At 39.0% G+C, this 20,765-nt stretch overlaps 1 protein-coding gene across 6 annotated transcripts in view; it reads right to left on the bottom strand.

Annotated features, from left to right (window-relative positions):
- Positions 1-4,146: 4,146 nt before the first annotated feature.
- The window catches only part of ephb3b (eph receptor B3b), a 58,578-nt gene continuing 41,959 nt past the window's right edge, over positions 4,147-20,765 (bottom strand). Inside the window, exons 6-16 of one of the 6 annotated variants that reach the window (XM_028444253.1) lie at positions 19,730-19,854; positions 19,203-19,365; positions 18,780-18,888; positions 17,437-17,489; positions 17,078-17,212; positions 14,845-15,092; positions 14,285-14,500; positions 13,097-13,246; positions 12,654-12,853; positions 9,707-9,862; positions 4,147-6,730 (exon numbers count right to left, since the gene is read on the bottom strand). In XM_028444253.1, the coding sequence (XP_028300054.1) occupies positions 6,622-6,730; positions 9,707-9,862; positions 12,654-12,853; positions 13,097-13,246; positions 14,285-14,500; positions 14,845-15,092; positions 17,078-17,212; positions 17,437-17,489; positions 18,780-18,888; positions 19,203-19,365; positions 19,730-19,854 (1,664 nt within the window). In that variant the 3' untranslated portion in view covers positions 4,147-6,621. Of the gene's footprint in view, positions 6,731-9,706; positions 9,863-12,653; positions 12,854-13,096; positions 13,283-14,284; positions 14,501-14,844; positions 15,093-16,993; positions 17,213-17,436; positions 17,490-18,779; positions 18,889-19,202; positions 19,366-19,729; positions 19,855-20,765 lie in introns of all 6 variants that reach the window. The other 5 variants (XM_028444252.1, XM_028444251.1, XM_028444250.1 and 2 more) reach the window with 5 other exon arrangements.

Here is a 20,765-nt window from a genome sequence, read left to right on the forward strand (position 1 = left end):
TTGTTGTTCTTGTGTGCCATTACAAATTGTCAAGACATCTCTTTTCTGCCTGAAGAAATCAGACATTTTACCAAAGTTGATCAAAGTTAAATCAGAAACCCAATGTATTGCTGTTGGTTATTTACTGTTGCTTTTTTCTTCTTGCTGACGGATAAAGAAGCAACTCTTGTAACTGAGGGTTTTTCCTGGTAGTTTGAAGAGCTTTTGAAAGTGCAGTGTGAAGGGAGACCGAGTCATATCAGCTTTTCCCACCCAATCAAGCTGAGTCATCCTGGTTTTAGTGGCTAATGGCCGCCTTTTAAACGAATACTTAATGAGTCAGTCATCTTCCAGCAATAGTTTAGAGAGGTGAGTTTTAATGACACTTTTCTTTACATGAGGGACCTTGTTGGAAATCAGCTCAAGGTTTTCATCATGTCAAAAATACACTGATTCCACAGACAATAAAACGGCGATCTAGAGCGATGTAACTAATTGAACATAGAATAGAAAAAGTAAGGGGAGTCTAGGGAGGTTGGATCTTCGACCGAAGCATTTCTTCCCTTTTCTGATGAAAAACAAGACTGTTGGCTTTGTGCCTGCTGAAAGGAGCTGAAATTGTAATTAGTGGCTTTAAATAGTTTTTAGAGCTTTGGAGGATTTTTCTTTCATGGTTCATCTGTGGACTACCATCTTTACTTTAAAACTGTGGCATGCTTCGTAGCTAAATGACCTCATCATTTCAGGGAACATTAGGTTAGAATATAACCTGAGCAGGTTGTACTCTAACATGTATTCAGGTTCAATGCTAGATCAAATCGGGAGTTTTGAGGCTTAGAATAAGCTTTTATTTAGCATTTCTTTACCAAGTGTCATTGGGCAATCTCCATGTACTGTAGATGCTATAGCAACCCAGTCCTGAGGGATCCTGAAACTGTCACGTCAACAGTTTTGTGCAAAATGACATAACTTCCTTTACCTGACTCCTAACCCTAACAGTCCCAATCCTAACATTACCGAACGTAAAGCCCTATTTGCACGGGGTTAGTTTTACCTAGGGACCACATGCGATTTGTAATAATTGAGGAGAATGTCTGTGATGTTTATCCTGTCCAAATCGGCCAAGTCAGTAATTTGTAAAGTAAAAATTCCCCTACAAATTACCTTCTATATTCTATAGTCCTGTGATAATACTAATCCAATGTGAATAGGCATCTCTGTGATTTGGACAGAAATGTGCGGGATCTGATACGTGATTACACGTTGTTTTGTTTCCGTGCGCATATATGCAATCTCAGTACGAGGTAGACTCAGACCGTGACAAAAAGAGAAGGCTGAAGAGAAGGAGCAATATCAGGAGCAAATTGTGGATCACGTCCTGCTTTGCACTGTGCGGTAAGAATTGTTTGTAGCCTTCTATTTCATACAGTTGGCTAGAGCTAGCAGAAACACAGCACTGAGCTGTGGTCAAAAGCCTGCAAATATGTTTTAACATCACCTCTGACACTGTTTCACGTTTTCAGATGTCCGTAAATTTCAGCAAAATCTCAAGCTTCGGTTATCTTGTGCGAATGCGCCACATAAAAAGCAGACGTTGGGGGGTCATTTACTTATTACATGTGGTCCCAAGGTTAAACTAATCCTGTGTGAATAGGGCTGAAGAGAAATATAAAATACAGGCCTTGACCATTCATTCTTGGTAGCAGGAAACAACTTCTAATTGAAATCCATCAATTCATTCCAGGCAGCATGAAATAAATGAATAAATCGTGTTGGCACGCATCAAACAATAAATTAATTTATGTGACATTTACACAAACCCAGTGAGATTCTGTTGGTTATAGGTCAATAAAGGATCTTAAGACACACCGGATGGGATAAATATATCTGTGATTGTCTCATAACATGGCAAGATTTTCCACTGGCTTTAATGGCAACATTGGTGTTTTTCCCAGTTGGTTAATGACGGTACGAGATTTCTGCCGATGCCTCTAAAGAAAGAAGACGCCTCTACATCAGCGGAGTGATCAATCTGACTGTAGGCAGTCGGCTGTAGACAGAATGGTCCTGTGGAGATGTAAGTTTTCATATTTAACAGATGCAAAGTAATTGTGCACTGACTTCCTTGAAAAACTTTACTAAGAGTTTCTTTTTCAAAGCGTCTTTCCAAGGATTTTAAGCTTATATGTTTTCACAGCATTTGTTTAGTAAAAATAACAACTTGCAGCTTAAGATACAACAACATGACACCATATAAACATTCTAATTATATCTGGATACTTATTTTGAGGCGTATTGTGGTTTTAAAGGTGACTTTTGCCATCTTGTAGAACATTGGTAAAAAAAAAAATGCTACATAACTAATGGGACTTGGAATTTGGTTTGTATTTAGAGACAGCTGTAAATAATGAAGAAAATAATTGTGTTTGCCTTGGAAATCCGGAGCCGTGTGTGATTTGGTGTATCATGTGTGCCACGTGTTGAGTCTTTGTTTCAAACAAAACGGAAGGACACAGGAGTTCAAGTCACATTTCTTAAATAATTTAATTGAAAAAGGGTCTTTTAAAAATATTTCTACAAGTATGCATTGTTGTTTTGCTGAAACTCGTTGTGTATGCCTGCAACATGAATACATCTGGAGTTTTTCCAAAAGGTGTCAACAGTCTCTGAGGGCTTCATATTCACCCATATTCCATCTAACTAAAGCATGTACAGGACTCTCTGAAACATGTTGCCTATTTATATAAAACCTAAACTATCATCAGTGTCCAAAAGAAGGTTGTGTGGTGATGTCGTACTCAAAAAATGAAAAATAAAACCAAAAAATACAAGAGTATGAACCAAGAGAGTTTCCAGTTGAATTCTGCGGTGGTGTGTATCATGTAAATAAAAGCTGTGAGGAATGTTGGATTAGTTTGAATCATGTTGGCACATAGAGAGAAAACCCACCTCTAACAAAGCCTAAACCCTGCAGAGTTTATACTTGCAAAATAAAATGGAATTATCTTATATTTCATACACTAATATTCCATACACGCGCTCTCACACACAACAGTAACAGTCCATCTTAATGTCAGCAACATGCAGTCTGAGGGATGAACAAAAGAAAAAACTCAAGAGCAAGCTTTCCTCCCGTTGACTGTCTAAAAGCAAAAGTGTGAAAACCCTACTTGAAGATGAATCACTTGCTGTTGAGCTAGTGGCGGTTTAATCTTTTAAATATGGGCAACGGTACCATTGGAGCTCATCACTCATGACTGGCTGACTTTGGTGAACACAGCTCCAGATCCCAGAAGGCCACGTGCACCTCATTAATAGTTCACACAAGCTGTGAACTGCCATTTGTCATAAGTGGGAATGTCTACAATTTGAATGTGTGTATCCTCATCACTTTAGTGTTTTTATCCCGTTTGACATTCACAGTCTTATTAGCAACAGTGAGCTTTGCCTGATGGGTTTTTGTATCATTTTTGTTATATTTCATAATCTTTAGGTCACTGTGACACTGTTTACCTTAGCTCTGCAGTCATGCCCTGAGAACTTTATCAATTATCTATAAAATGGTGTTTTACTATCAGAGAGAGTTAAACTTTTGGAGCAAATAGTGCATGTTGAAGGTTATATTTTTAGTCGTTTAACCTCATAAATACAGGCAATCTTGCTTTTATCTCAAAATGTATTGGGATACTTTTACATCATGTACTATTACAGTGCCAAAAGCCCTTAATGGTGTTTAGCGACAGTCTTTTGGTAACGTAAAAGAAAATGAAATGCGGGGCACATGTTGTTTTGCATATCGTCCTCCTTTGTCTGCTGAGGAAACTTTGGAAATGTTTACAAAAAACACAGAGCTTCAATGAATATCTTAGTATTCACATAATGCGAGATTCAGATCCAATTCAAACAATGTAGCAGAGACAGTCTGGAGAATCTTCCAAGTGATACAGCCAAGTTCATTAATCTACTATCTTCAAAGAACCCTGGGTGGAGGGTGCAAACACGGCGGTCACAGTGATGCAGCTGCTATCAGTTATAATGAGGGGAGCTGCAGATTTCAGCTATGTGTGAATGTCTGGGCTGTTGATCCCGCGCTGCACTAATCATGCAGCAGAACCAAGCTGAGACAGGATGATTGCAGGTCAGAGAGGAAATGAAGAAAGATAATGATGGGCCCAACTGCAATGTGTCTGATTTCCTTTTTTTTCTTTACATTTTCATATCTTTAGCGTGTCTGATTGGCTGCAGCATGGGTCAACCTAACTGGTAAAGGCCTTTTATTTCTTTTATTTTTTTCTCTGATAGTCCTGGCTTCTTTGATTAAACTCCACCTAAAAGCTAAAATGGTGAGCTGAATATCATTGGACTTTAAAATGAACAAAATAAGGGTTTTAGTAGGTTTTGTAAAAGTTTAAAAAACGGACTGCAGGATTTTCATATTTTGTTCAATCATGTAACACTCCATCAGATAATAATGTATGCTGCAACAGTGGGATGTTGTGGCTCCATCCTGAGCATCTGTCAAAACATGGGTGTCAAACTCATTTTAGTTCAGGGGCCAAATACGGAGCAGTTAGGCCACAGATTTTATGTGGGAAAATGTGTAATTACAATTATTGTGACCTAGTTTATACTTCTACATATGCATAAAATACAAATTATGTAAGAAACGATCATATCTAAGCAATAAGTGACAAATATCAGTCCTGACAGGATCTTCACTTTAAATTTACTAGATTTTGTGACAAATTTCTATTTAATTAAGAGAAATATTATGTCAAAATTGAAAGATTTTGTAAGAATTTTGAGTTTTTTCAACTGTTTAACATTAAAAATGACACCAGGAAAACTGAGCGCTGCAAATATTATTGAGTTTCATCTACACAATGATTCATGTTTTCTCTGTCATTTTCTTCTGTGGGCCAAATTGCATGCTCCAAAGGGCCGGATTTGGCCCCCGTGCCATGAGTTTGACACGTGTGTTAAAATCACTCCAAATCAAACATTTCACAACAACACTAAAGATTTTTTGTCAAAACACCATTTTTCTTTTGTTATCATATTTTTTGTTACAAAACATGTACAGGCTGTTTAGAACAACAACAAAAATACAATATCCGCTTTATATGCAATTTGTTTAATAACCATCAGTTCATCAGGTGAATCCTCTTGGAGTTTCCCCTTCTTTAATATGATTGTTTCCACGTGTCCCAAATGGCCAAAAGTCCTTCTGGGTGCTGGCAGGGGAAGGATGTAGGGTTGGCGGGCAAAGTATAAATAAATATATCAAGCAGGATGTCACTAAATTAAAACAAAGAGTTTAATTACTTCTAAATCCAGATAATAGTAAGTAGAAATTAAGGTGTTCATTATGAATTCCCGTGGTTTTTGCACAATGAATATATGAGACTGTGTGTGTATGTTTGTGTGTGTTTGTTTGTGTGTGTGCAACCAAAGTCTCTTTTTGGATTCAATAATATAACAGGTGTCCACAGAATATAACGCACTTTAGTTTCTGATATATTTGCTCCTTGTCAAAGTTCAGTTCATGCGTATTTTCTCCAACGTTGGAAGCTTTATTGTACAGTATACTTGTGTGCAACCTGACTCAAACGTACATCCAGGCACCAATAAACACACATACGCACGCACGCACACACACACACGCACACACACACGTGCACATTAGCATACGGAAATGCACACAAAAGGCCAAGGGCTCTTTCCGAAGTGTTTCCACAGTCCTCTTCTCCCCGTTCACGTAAAGCGTCCAGCGGGGGGAAGGGGGGAACTTGACGTTGACTTCCCATTTTGTATCTCTCAGAAAGAGTGTTAAAAAAAAAACGAAGAGGGAAAACAAAATCTGAAACATGATATGGATGAACAAAAGTGTCAATGTGAGAAAGGAAAAAAAAAACTAACAAAAAAAAAAGGTATTTCCAAGCTGTGGATCAATCCTGAGTCACTTCAGGTCTGAATGAAGAGTCTTGTGACCTGATGTAGATCCAACAGCACAAACTCCATTCCAAAACTGTGACCTTTTGACCTCTATCAACTGCTTGACCTTTGACTGAGGCAGATTTTCTTTCTTCTTACACTTCTCCAGTGAGTGGCCATTTTTTTTTTTTTTAAATAACACACCTTCAATATGAAGATGGAGAACAACACATGTACATGATGAAAAGAAAGAAGGGTAATCAGGGACTGGGATTCATTCAGGGCGAGGATGGGGGATCAAGGCAAAGGGCTGTTCTGTGACAACTCAGTTACAGGACTATGGCCAACTTCACTAAAAACACACATGCATGCAAACATCAACCCATACCAGAGCTGGTGAAGCACGCATGGGAAATAAAGAAGCACAACTCTTTCTTCTCGTCTTTTAAAAACACACAATTCATTTTGAATTGGGGGAAGAAACTATGACAAATAAAAAAAAAAAGCAGGAAGAAAAAATGTAAGTGGTAATGAAAAAAGAAAATGAAATATATAAATTCAGAGGCACTGCAAGCCAGTTTTATAGTGTCCGGTTGGCAGAGTTGGACCAGGCAGCTGAGGTTTTCTGGTGGTCATCTCTGGCACAGTTTTCCCCCTTTTTTTCGGTTAGGCTGTCCACCGACTGTGTCGGTCTGTGTGTCCTGTTGCTCACACCTGGACAGGAAGTGTTTGGTTCATCTGTAGTCTCATGTCCTGAATGCTACCAAGAATCTTCTTCTGATGACCAGCCAGCGTTACCCCTATTCGCAGCAAGTCCCTAAGAGAGAATTAAAAACATACGGAAGATCACACAGATATATAAGTCTGTAACAGGTTCAAGCCTGTGGTGCAAAATGTATTTTATTATCATAGCTGACACATGCAAACAAGTTTCTACCAGGTACAGAGTTTATCCTGGAACTGTTAATTATGACAGTGAATTTAGTCCACCAAATGACATTAAGGATATAGTCGATTAAAACTGTTACAGAAATAGTCGACTAAAATATACAGGAAAGATTAAATTAGCATTGATCAACCTAATATGGGATAGCATCATAGCAAGACATGTTTGATTCCCATGTGATGAAATTAAAGTTTTTATTATTAGTTAACAAAAATGGCAATATATTTTGATATAGTTTTCGTTCTATATTTTTGTATATGTTCTTTTTAATACTCTATTTTGAAAACTGACCCATTTATTATTAACCAATTGGTTACATAAATTTTAACCTTCAACATAATATCTATAGTATTCTATAATGAATAAATATAATATAATACACATCAGAGATTTTAGATGCAGTCCGATAAAATCCGATTCTGGCTGATATTGGACCGATATCAATATTGGATCGGGACACCGCTAAGAAATAGTACAACTTACTTTACAATTAAAATAATACAAATAAAGACAAATAAAAACATACAGGCAAAATAATAACAATAAAATTATCTAGAAAGTAACAAAAACACATAAAAAAACAGAGGTTTAAAAGACATCCTAATCAAGACATCTTAAACATTGTATCAGAGCGTTATCCATCAGTTCATGGCTTACAGAGAGTCCACAGCTGTTTGGAAAAGTGATTCAATACTCAATAAAACGTTGCCAGCTAAAAGCTGTCATATCTGTTTCTCATGACACATGTGATCTTCTTTAAGGGTAAACAGCCCATCATTTCTGATACCATTTCAATATGGATAGGTGGGAGTCTGACTTCCAGGTTAATGTGATATATTTTCTGGAAACAGCAAAAGCTACGTCAATAAATTCACACTCAGACTTAGTTTTTACATTTCCTAAAAGTCCTGAATCTATAATGGAATTGGTGTATCCAGGATTTTAGTCACTTTAATGCTGTGTTTTTCAACCTTGGGGCTTTGACCCTATGTGGGGTTGCCTAGAATTAAAATTGGGTCGCCTGAAATGTCTAGTAATTGAGAAAAAAAAAAAAAATATATATATACAATATCAAACAACTGTTCTATACTTAAACTTTTTCAAGTATAAATCTAGTTTAAAATGCTATGACAAACATGATCAAAACGCATTCTGGGGGGGGGGATGTATCTTGGGTCACCAGCAGTTTGTGATATGAAAATGGGGTCACGACCCGAAAAAGGTTGAGAACCAGTTCTTTAATGCATTGCCATGTGCACATATTTTTAAATTAGTCATAGTCTTTTATTGTCACTTAAAAAATGTAGTCAACAAAAATTATGATAGAATGGATTAAAGCATTACTGGTCACACAACATTCTTCTGTGACCAAGCAGGTGGGCAAGAATGGAAGGCGTCAAAAGACAAGTAGCATAGTTAATAATTAAAGAGCACACACTTAGCTACTGTTTGCAGCTGGCAACCCTCATGAAATATATGCCAAGCTGTCACTTAGCAAGGAAAGCATTTGCTTTTTAGGGGAGGGGGGGAAATGTAGACAACGTAGTCCCTTCATTCCCTGTCATTCATATTTCAAACAATGTGTCAAAACAGCTTTAGATTTTTTTTTCTGTTGCTTACTGGTAAAAATACGCTGAAGTCAAGATTGTGAGATGAAAAATAACTTTGCGTCTAAAGGCTCTCTATATTCAAGATCATGCCGCTACTTGCCCATTAGTCAGACATCATAAGGCAAAGGTTTAACTGGTCATGGTGGTTTAACATACAACACTGTTATCACAAGGCCTGCACGTTTCTGCTTACTTGCTTGATTTCCCTCGTCGATAAAGGAAGAGAGAGAGTCGATGTAAGTCTAGTGTTGCGATTAGCAGACTGTTTAAGATCGCTGGTGTCTGCAGCCTCTCCCTTTGGTCACATACACGTGCACAGACGCTCAATAACCTATTAGGCCATGGGCACCTCACAATCTGCTTCACCATATGAGTTTATGACACTGAAACCTACAAATTTGAGCGCACCAGCTCTGCTCTCTCATGTGCAAACTTTTAAATGGTACACTCTACCCCATCTGTTCCTTTTGAAGCCAAATCAGCACAAGCTCAGACAAATAAATAGAGCTTATTTTGCTTTCGCCATATTTTGTTGTCCCCATTAGCACAGGAATTGGAGGATAAAATGATAATAAATGGGCATCATTAGAGGAATTACAGGCCATTAAGGGTAACACAGAGCCACTGTATGCCACACCTGTCAACCTAGCCAAATTGAAACAAATTACATCCACACTTAATACCAATTACGCAACTAATGAGAATGATTTATTTGTCATAATTCTAATTCATTTATTTCAACATCAAAAGCCTCAGATTTCCATGACTTCCATTAAATCATGCACAGTTTGCAAATAGAAAAACAAAGCTGGTTTAGCTTTGTTTGGACATCGAAAAGATAACTATTTAACTCTTCAAGGTGTTTTATGTTACATTAATTCATATATATAATATAAACTAAAAGATAGGGTATGCTTGGGCTGCACTTAAAACAATCAGTTGCTATACCCATCTTTCGTGTCTTGCCTTATAGAGCCTATATTGTGAGGATTAAAAAGAGGAAATACAACTAACTACTTCCTTTGTTTCAATGTTAAGATGCTAACAATAGTGTTTACTTCTCAAAATGGTCGCACTACAAGGACGTCATCAGCTAAGCTGCATTTACCTTTCCACAACCCATTGTATTTAGCTATCAGACTGTTTTATTCCCTCAAGATCACTCTAAATCCCTTTAATTGGACTTTAAAACTTTGAGTATTAGTTCATTATTCCAGGCGTGATTAGCCCCACTCACTCTGCTGTCATCTGGGCCACCAGGTCAAAGGAAGCAAATCCTGCATTGACGAAGTTGTCACGGTAGCGGCTCATCTTGATGGCGTCCAGCCAGTCCCCCACAGTGGTGAAAGTGGTATAGTCTGGTACACAGCGGTCAAGCAAGGGCTGGGATACCCTACATTAGAGAGGTGGAGGTAGGGGAGAGAAAGAGAAAGAGAGAGGGTTAAGGTCGTCACTCTTCTGACCCTAAATGGGCAACCCCAGCCCTAAATGCCACCCACCCCATGCCCACTAAGCGCCACCTCTCCATTTCTCTGCATCTCCCCCTCTCTTCTTCTCCTCCCTCCACCCCCCAACCCTCATTTGTAAGGGGCTGTGTGCAGAAAAGAACGTGGTTGGCAGGGGTTGTGCTCTTTTGTAACTGTGGAGGGACTGGCTGGAGGCTCGGTTGGTGGATGTTGGCGCTGCAGCTGGCGAGGCGAGGTGGCTCGTATCAACGTTTGGAAAAAAAAAGTGAGGCTTTTGTTAAGAAGCTGAGTGAACAGAATATGTGGTAATGTAAGGACACAAAATACATTATGTCTCAAATATGAATCCAGAAGAAAATGTGTGGTCCCGAATCTGTAATTCCCGTCATTCAGTTGTATTGAAAAGTCTTTCTTAGGCATTGGAGCTGAAAAGGAGAAATAATGATATTCAGTCTACACCACTGCACCACGTTGCCTTTTAACCACCTACAAATGTGGTTTTTATCGAATCTGGAAGGAGTGGATCTAGTGCAGTTTTACTGGTTCCTTTAAATGAAATGTGGACCATGTGTACAAAATGATCCTTAACAGGCAGCTGTAAGCCATGTGCCTTTTAGCACGTCATTGTTACATTTACAGTCGTCTTACTCAGGGAGTGTTTGAATGTTAAACATTCACTCTTCCTGGGTCTTAGATCGCGGTCTTGAGAACAAGATGCACACACTACTCATACTAACAGAGGTGAAGACATATTTTGGAAAATGGTTCATGAAGAGAGAGGAAAAAATGTGGAATGTAAACATTGAGAATGTTCGCACATTTATGCGGTATTGCGTTAGAACTGAATCAAACTCGACCACGGAAGTAGTGAATCACAAAAATGGATGTGTATTCAAGTTTGCGAGCCCTTTAGTTCTTGCCTGGTCATAAAACTGAATCTAAGTGCAGTTTGGCATGTTTTTCAACACATTTTGACAGCACAATAATGCCTTACTAAATAGCCCTGTGTTGATCAATGCTGCAGATACCTGAGGCCACCTTGGGAGTTTTAATAAAACAGTGCAACAGCTCAAAATCGAGTAGAGGAGATGAAGAAGATGGAGGTGGAGAGGATGATGAGGAGGTGTGGGTAGGTAAAGGAAAGGGAACAGTGGAGTGGAGCAAGCAAAAAGAAAGAGCACCACTGTCTGCCTCTTCTCTGCTCTGGTGAACCCTGTCATCCTTTTTTGATGGCATTAGATTCATTAACAATTAAAAGAGGAATGGGGAGAGAAAGAGGGAGAGAGAAGAGAAAAGGGATAGAACAGAGTTAATAACAGTGATACAGAGGCTCCATTGAGTGGTGTAGATGGAGTGATTTTTAATAAGGCCCGTGCTGTGGAGCCCAAAGCCTGAGGCTGTCGTTAACGCAAGACTCTGCCTTCATTTAATGGAGTATTGCTAGTCTTGCTTTAAAGTTGGCTTCAAAAGGATCAGGGTTGTTGTGGGCCACATGTGGGAGATGAGCAAAAAAAAACAGAGAACAAAGGCTCAATACTACTATGTATTAGGATAACTACTGGTGATAATATACAGGATAATTACCTAGTTAAAATGTTACAGGTTTTTTTTATAACATTGTCATTAGTCCATAAATATATTTCAAAGATCTAAAGATTGAAATTAAATTACAGTGTGCTTATCCCTAAATAGGTAGATGTTAAATAATCTCCGAGACACCGAAGCTGAAAGTTTGAAGTCATTATAGCAGCTAATCTGAGCGTTCCAAAGTCAGACAGTGTTCACTAACCCTTAGCTACCCTTCACAGCCAACCAGGACGGCTGCATCTCCTTCTTTGTTAGCTTTGTCGGCAGGAGGCCTTCTCTCCAATGGCCCGTTTAAAATCTCGTTAGTGGCTAATTAAAAGACGCTCCCATCTCTTTTTTGCATCGCCCTAATCGAGCTAATTAACCGCAAGCTTAATCTTCTTAGAACATCACTCTAGCGGCCAACCAAGACCTTGGTTTCTCCCATGAGCCGAACCCACGATTGTCTACAGTCTTCCCTCAGGACAGGGAGGTCGTGATGCGGGGACATGTAGGTAGGTCACCCCTTTCCCTGCATTCCCATTCCACTCTTTTCTGTTCTCCTTTCCGAGCTACGAGTTGCAAAGAAAGAGAATTTTGCTAAATGGAGATCTGACGTCAATGATTGAGATCGTATTTGGTTCAGGAGCTGGTTTTGGGTGCTGATGAGAATTTGGATTTGCATAATGTCTTACTCTGCATTTAGAAGAAGAAAAGAGTTGAAATCTGCAACTTTGCAGCAGTGAATTGTTTTAATCATGTAGGACTAGATAAGAATTATCTGGCCAGCCAGGTAAAAAAATCAAAGTGCTTCTATGAATAATAACATTATGTAAAATGCTGAAGATCCTATGCATTTGTTTAAGTACGTACTAAAGTACCACCAATTTACTACAGTTTTATTATAGGAAATGATTAGCATTAAAAATCAATCAGCTGGGCAATTAAACACAATTTGAATACACGCAGAATGCAGAATATATTTTCCTGAATCCTTATAGGAAAGAAGCGTCTCAGAAAAATTGGATTATCCCTTTTACATCGGACTTACAGACCAATTATTTTGGTGATAAATTATAAGAGCATACATGCAATTTGCAAGACTGATGTAAAGTACACAATCTTAAAGGCAAATGCTCAACTACGACTTACCCACTAGACTGTGTGCTGTTAGTGACGACCTTGAGGCTGGCTGCATTGCGAATTAGCTTATCCAGCGTTGCCACGATCTGGGTGAACTTTGGTCGTAGATTCCTTTCTTTCACCCAGCAGTCCAACATAAGCTGGTGTAAAGCTGTGGGACAGTCCATGGGTGGGGGTAGTCGATAGTCCTGCTCCACGGCATTAATCACCTGTAGAAGTACAACAAAGGATTTACATCCAATCACAAGTTTGGGGGCTTAGAGTATAAAAGTTTATTTTTTTATTTTTTTTTTAAAAAGCCTTTGCAGTGGGATTAAACAGAGAGAAAATTAGGTTGATGAAATGGGCAAATGAAGAAAAAGAGAGAAAACAAATGAGAATTTAGGAGTAAGTTAATTGTGGGTGTGTAGGAAAAAGGGCATACAGTACAATACTTAGTTCTAAAAGCTTACGTCTTGATTGCTCATATCCCAGTACGGCCGCTCGCCATATGACATGACTTCCCACATGACGATGCCGTAGCTCCACACGTCACTTGCCGAGGTGAACTTTCTATAGGCAATTGCTTCAGGAGCTGTCCAGCGAATGGGTATCTTTCCTCCCTGTGGATATGCGAATGAGTAGGTGAGCATGAAATACTGGAGGGATGGAGCACAGACACATTCACAGACATACAAGAGGAAGAGATAGGGTGAGAAAAACAGTCAAAGGGAAAATTTGATGCACAACACAGGGTAGCATGCTGTACGACCGAAAAAACACTACACACGGTTAGTAAAGTTAAATGAAAATGACATGTACAAAAACATGAATATGTTGAATATATATTGCACTGGCATACATATTCATTCACGTCAGTGCATCACAACATTTTGGGAAAATCTTACAAAACGTTTTCAATCAATCGCCTTTTTTTTTTTAATTAGGTAAGATCAAAGCCGGCCCATAGAATAGGTGTTATAATTCCTTTTCTCATACCAAAACTGGTATTGCTATTGCTTGGAAAAATCGTGAAGATTTTTCTCACTAGTGATCATAATTATTGGTTCATTGGTCGATGCAGCCTTTCTGTCTGGATGTAAAAGTATGTTGTGCCCAGTGAAGAAAAATGTAGATAAAAAGAGGAAGGAAAAAGCCACAAATATATTGTCACGGAATGCCTATTGTCCAGTCAAATTTACCTAAACATTATTTTGTTCTTTAAAGTGATACATATAGATGTGTGGTAAATGTGTATATTTATGTTTAGTCATGCTATTGTAATGGACAAGTGTGTGTAAAATATATATTGGCATTACCTGTCTGTGTTTATAACAGCATAAAACGTTTTATGTGACAAATACTATTCCAGGCCACACTACTTTTGGGGGTAGGGTGGAACACTAATTCTGACCAGTTCAGTCTAAAATAGTGGAAATGTTATCTATTTCATTTATTCATTTGTTTACAAGGTTAATAGATGTACATGCCTAAGTAAATAAACTGGGGCTTGATAACAAACTGCACCGCACCAAAAGGAGATAAATACTCCTAAAAGACTTGTGATGTGTTGACGTTGTGAAAATGTTCCACTTTAAACACTGATCTCAGTTATATTTACACATTCAAATCTTGCACAAGTAATATGAACATATTCTCACCAATGAGCTTGTGTAAGTAGGATCTGTTGCATCGTCTTCGAGGAAACGAGACAGGCCGAAGTCCGACACCTTACACACCAGATTGCTGTTCACCAAGATGTTACGTGCTGCCAAGTCTCTATGCACGTAGTTCATGTCGGAAAGGTACTTCATGCCTGCTGCGATACCGCGCAGCATGCCCACAAGCTGAATCACAGTGAACTGCCCGTCATTTAGCTGCCAAACAAAAAGAGAAAGAAGGAAGGATAAACCAGTTAGAAGAATTATCAAAAGAACACATCTGACCTCATATTTCTTTCTATTTTTAGTCTTTGACTTCCTTTGAACATGTCCTCATATCTGCATCAGTCCACCATTATTTTCAGCCCACAATTCTTGTCCTATCTTCTCAACCTACATTAGCTGTCTCAAAGTTGGAATGTGTTACTTTTTTTATTGGAGCCCCTTCAAAATTGTAACCAAACAGTATTTTACAGATGTTAATTGTTGGATCTGCAACTGAACTTAATAGGGATATAACAAAAAAATATTAATATTTATTGTATTGGCCTTTTTCTCACCCTTAGAAAGGAGTCCAGTGCCCCATTCTCCATGAACTCAGTCACAATCATCACTGGACGACTTTTGGTGACCACTCCTTCCAATCGAATGATGTTGGGGTGGTCGAACTGGCCCATAATGGAAGCTTCAGACAGGAAGTCTCGCCTCTGGCGATCAGTATAGCCCACCTTCAGGGTTTTGATGGCCACAATGATTTCTCTTCGTCCAGGCAACTTCAGACGACCACGGCACACCTCCCCAAACTCTCCTGTGTGAGCCCAGGTAAGACAGCCAGAGGAACAGCAAAAATAGAAAGAGGAGAGATGGAAGGATAGAGAGAGAAAAGTGGAGGGAAGAGAGACATGATGGAAGAGTGGAGGAGAGTGGGGGGAAGAAGGGAGAGGGGACAGTTAAATGGTTAGAACCAAGGAGCCAGGGACGGGTAGCAGGGCAGGAGGAGGTACTGCAAGAAAAGCCAAGACTCAAGGCCATTCTTAAGGGATGGTGATAAAATGTGTCGGGACATACAGTGACTTTGTACTATCAAACTAAAGATTAAAAGAAACAAAGTGGTGAATGAGAGGCATGATAGTGGAATGTGGAAAAGATTACGCAAAATGCAAAAGTACAAAGACAATAGGATAAAGTGACAAGATGAGTGATTCAGAGGAATGGGACAAAAGGGGTCAAGGGTGTTGGAGGGGTTGTGCTAAGCTTGAGTAGAACTAGAGTAGCGAGCGCAGGATGAGGACATTGGTGGAGAGAGCAGCTTGGGGGTCCTTGGAGTTGTGGACACTTTACGTTTAGAATCTACACCAAGCGTGTGCAAGAATAATTAGGCAATGGCAGTGATATATGTCAACACAGACGCAATGGTGACAAGGTAGGGGTAAGTAAGGGAAGGGGCGGTGGTTGTAGGGGTGAAGGGTAGGATGGAGGAAGGGGGAGAGGAGAGGAAGGGGAGACAGGGGTCGATGGTTTTGTCACTTTAAAGGCCAACGCTGGGAAGCGACGGATTTCAAGTAGTAGCTTCAGCAGTAGAGGAGCTGTCGTTGTGGTTGTAGTAGTAGTATTAATAGTAGCAGCAGCAGCAGTAGTAGTAGTAGTAGTAGTAGAAGTAGAAACAGCAGAAAGGGATTCCCATCTCTGCCTTCACACGTCCTCCAATATGGTTGGGATACATGTGCTAAAACAACTCAACCTCAAACGGAACAGTCCTGCAGCTTTTAAACAGAGATAATTTTAAAATATAATAAAAAAACAAAACAAAAAGGGTTGCACTATAAACAAAATTTTAAGAAGGACTTTTTTTAAATGGCAATATATCCACATATAGTGGAAAAGGTGAGAGCGTAAAGAAGGGGTCAAAAACAATGAGGCAGTGGAAACTAGTTTTTAAAAGGAGAATTTAAAGCTAAATAAAAAATGTGGGCAGGAGAAGAAGTGATCAATCCTGGGCTAGTAGAAGCTTCATACTGTATGTGAAGCCTTATTTAAGTTTTTCCATTGGCTCTGTAATATGAACTGCTTTGTGTATTCATTTGCTTGTTTTCTAAAACAAAAACAGCAACTGATGTTCAAGTAAATGCCTTGTGCTGATGTCAAAACCATAATTCACAACTTTGTGTGTAAAAATCATTATATACTACATCTGTTCAGAAATTTGTAAAATAAGGTTACAGGCAAAAGAGAGAAAAATCAGGACTTTAATTACTTCTGGATAACATAATTGAGGCCTCGAAATTACATGATTAGGATCTCTTGTAGAAAATGAATTCTGTCTGTATGGGCCTGTTATCTTGCATTGTCAGAAATAAGTCTGTATCAGATTTGCCATTTGTTTATAATCAGTTAGTAATAACTGTTGATTTGATAAGGACTTTTGGAAAAGTCATTATCCAAAAACTGCTTCGCTTAACTCCAGGATTGGGCTTCATAATGTTGGATGAGGGTAAAATAATTGTAATAGGAGGATTTACAACTACTCTAAATACACATGACATTAAAAGGACTATGACAGTGAATCGTGTCAACTCAGCTAAACTAACGTTTCAACATAGGATAGTGTTGGAAACATCTGTAAAACTATAAAGAGGGTTCTTTAGGGATGACAGGTGACAGTAAGGTAGGGAGCGGGAAGAGGACTAGCGATGAATTGAATGAAAGTACCGCTTGGTGTGAAGTCCTCTAATGGTATGGCCTGGAGGTGACTAGCAGTCTTCCCCCTGTAGCTCAGGAGCTTTGGTGGGTTACCTGCGCCAATGACCTCCTCGATCTTCACGCAGGACACGTCAATTTCCTTGGCAAACTCTCTGACTGCCTCATTGGGGTCCTCATATGTGAAAGGGTCGATGTAGACTTTCATTCCCGGTGTTACTATTGGTGATTCTATACCAAGAAACACAGAGGGAAAACACCACTTTGTAGCCAAATTTGAACTATTTCAAACAGTACTAAATTGAAACTCATTCAGGCAAAATAACAAAAAAAAAACAAGATTACTAAATAAAGCTATAATGAGATCAAACATTTTTGTGAGTTACTTTTAAATACTGAAGAAATCACGACTATAGCTAAAACACAGAACAAGAGCTCTTTACAAAGTGACTTACTGTATTGCTGTAGTTTCTCTGTGTACTCTGACTCTGAACCATTTCTCTGCTTTCTGTTAAGGAAGATGAAAACACAATTTGAATGTTACAGATAACAAAAAATAGAATACTACTAGGCATTAAAAAAGCAGATGTGATGCAAAATCCACTCAAACAACAGCATAGGATTCGTAAGTCATTGTATAAGTCAATAATTTCATATGTAATGGTATGTGTTTTCTAATTAAAACATGTTTTGTCTAAAGCAGTAATTTAATGCTTTAATATACAAAATAATAAACTGACCAGCAAAAACAAAAACATTCCCACCCTAAAGATAAATGTCAATTCATTTAAGTTGTTCTTTAATGGTATTTCTTCCTTATGTAATAAAGCTTTAATGTTGCTATTTACTTATATATTTCTTTGTTTCACTCACTTTTTATTATCGCTGACCGAATCACATCTACACTGTAGTGGGGGTGGGGTACCACCACAGATAGGGGTTCAGTTGTTCAAATTAGATGTTAATGTGCTCCCTTTGTTGCGTAACCAATAACGTGGGCAAAAATGCCCAGTGGCGATTTGCATCTTATTTCAAATTCTAATTTTGTTCTTTTACATGGCAAAGCTTTGTGTTTTGTATCATCAGTATTTTCTGGTTCGTTTTCTGTGGCAGTCACAGCAGTGGCTAAGCCAAGATCCTGAAAGAGACACAATGGAGTCGGGTGAAAATCGAATGCAGGAGGGAGAAAAAGAGCGGGGTGGGGGGGCTCAACGAGATTATTATTCGGTCTTGTGTGACTCCCTGACAGCCACTGAGCTGAACTGGTTTGTGGACGGAATCCAATGAGCATCGGCAAGCGTTGCATGCCAACATTCAACACACTTCCCTACATACCATTTTGTCTTTGACAAATGACTAGTTAAAGTAGAAAAAGATTGTGGTTCAACTCTTATTGAACAGTATAAAAGAAGAGTAACTGCTTGAATCTTCCTCATCAAATGGATAGAGGTTGTGATCCAGCTGTGGCACAGTTACATCACAGTGCTCAGCCAGATGGACCAGCCAATCAAGCCCAACAGCTGGTCCACCGTTTTGTTTCCACTAAGAAAAGTAGAGTTTTGGCCAAAGCTATTCACTATTCAGAGATTGTAAAGGTTAATCTGCCGTCCAATGACTTCACAGGTCACAGGTACAAAAAAAAAAAAAAAAACCCTGGTACATCCTTTTTCATGGTTTAATGGCTGAACTGAATTGCCATTTTAGCAAATTGTCTGTTTGGTGTTTTTTCCAAACAATTTGACAGAAATATTCTGCCAAATGCTAACGTCCTCCCATTGTTAAGAAGTTCCATTCTCACCTGAGACAGACGATAGCAATGACTACCACAGCGATGATGAAGACCAAGGTGGCGGTGGCTGATCCAATAATGAGTGGGAGCTGCTCCTGCCATGACTTTGGAGGATCACCTAGAGAAAGTCAAAGAGAGCCAATGTTACCTAAAGAATTTTTCAAAGACACTCCACTTTACCCCAATTAATGTATGATCAAATACTGCACTCTGTTCTATTGATAATTCAATTTGACCTAATACTCCATCTCCACATACATACAGACATTTAAATACTTACACTATATCTAAAGGTTATACCTGCACTATCTCTATATCTTTAGGCTTTTCTGTATTCATTTTGTTACTTATGGTAATAATACAGTATCAGTGCCTCAAATATCTCAATCGTCACACCTAAAAGATAGTAAAAATGGTGAGGTGATTACATACTTTGCAAGTTGGTGCTGAAGTCTGCCGGAATGCTGTAGCGACCATAGCCAGCCACCGTTCGGGCACGAACTTGTACCACATATGGGGTACCAGCCTTTAGACCCTCAATGCGGGCATTGCTTCTTTGTGCAGTCATCGTGTGGGCAATGGCTTCACCTTGATCCTGTAGACACAAACAAAAACAATGTTGATGAATTGCCTCAACACTTATAACATAGACAACGTTCACTTGTAAAGGCATGGATTTTGAAAAAGAAAGTGTGTGCTCCATTAACTATGTACTGTAGTGAATATGGTAAAGCACTGCACGAAAAAGAGAAATCAGAGAAGGTGTAGAGAAATAAATGGAAAGGATTTAGTTGACAGGGACATCAGATGAGAATGGCAATGATGGCTTACCTCACAGCAAAAATGTGCTTATCAGCAGTGGCATTGTTTCCCACACTCACAAAAACAGCTGAACTGGAGACTAAGCAAGTCAACACAATTGGATTGAATTATAGGTGTTTGCCTGCATTGCTGCTTACCTTCTCATGGTACTTAATCTCATAATCCAGAATGATTCCATTTGGTTTCTCAGGAGGCAGCCAGGACAAGCTCATGGTGCTCGCTGTGGCCGCCATCAGGTGAACCGTGGGCACTGCAGAGGGAGCTACACCCCCCCAAAAAATGGAAAAAATAAATTAATATTTATTTTGAGTGTGCAGCGATAAGTTCTGTCGGTTTTTGTGGCCATGAGTTACTATCAGGTCATTTTCTTTCACTAACCATTTTTTCAGTGGTCGTTGCAACACCCTGTAGAACTATACTGCACCATTTGTTATTATCAGGCTGTTATATACTGTCTATAGAGATGGTATATTTTTACAATATGCACTTCAATGTTTGTATATTTGGTTCATAGTCACACACTGGCTCACCACCCACCTGAGCTTTGTTCACTTTATTAACAACCAAGTGCTGCTTGCTTCTGAGTCTCTTCTTTCGGTTCAGGGTTGAACTGAGCCTGACTCACTCGCTCCTCGGTGGCCATGACTTTTGTTTCATAACTGCCGCTGTCTATATCTCCAGCATCATCTTTAAATATGAAGTTCATTGCTTCTTGAAACACCTATGCCATCACCTTCTTTATTACTTTCACTTAATTTTTAACTCATGTTTAGTCTCGGAGTCAACACATAAAGCTTGCTAAAAAAACCACAACATGCTTCGAAACCATGCAAACTCCGCAACTAACAGAGGTCCAACTTTTTTTTTGAACAAGTTAAAGAAAATAAATGAAAGAAAGGAAGTGCAATAGTGGCTTCCTCCACTCATCTGCTTAGATGCTTCACCATGGCAATAAATATGTGAATATCAAATGGTCTTTTGCAGATGGGGAAGATAACATTTATTTTCTTAGTTTTTCCCTCTGCTGCTAGAGATTGTGACCAGACAACCAAGTGCTTCTTCCTTTTGGTTTGTTATATTCTTCTCCCCACTATTCTACCAGCCAAATCTATTTCATCTCAGAGTCTCTCTCTTTGTCGATGAAGACAATACTTCCTCAGCAGATCCCCTGGT

The sequence above is a fragment of the Gouania willdenowi genome, chromosome 4 (genome assembly GCF_900634775.1).
Source record: "Gouania willdenowi chromosome 4, fGouWil2.1, whole genome shotgun sequence".
Lineage (NCBI taxonomy): Eukaryota > Metazoa > Chordata > Actinopteri > Blenniiformes > Gobiesocidae > Gouania > Gouania willdenowi.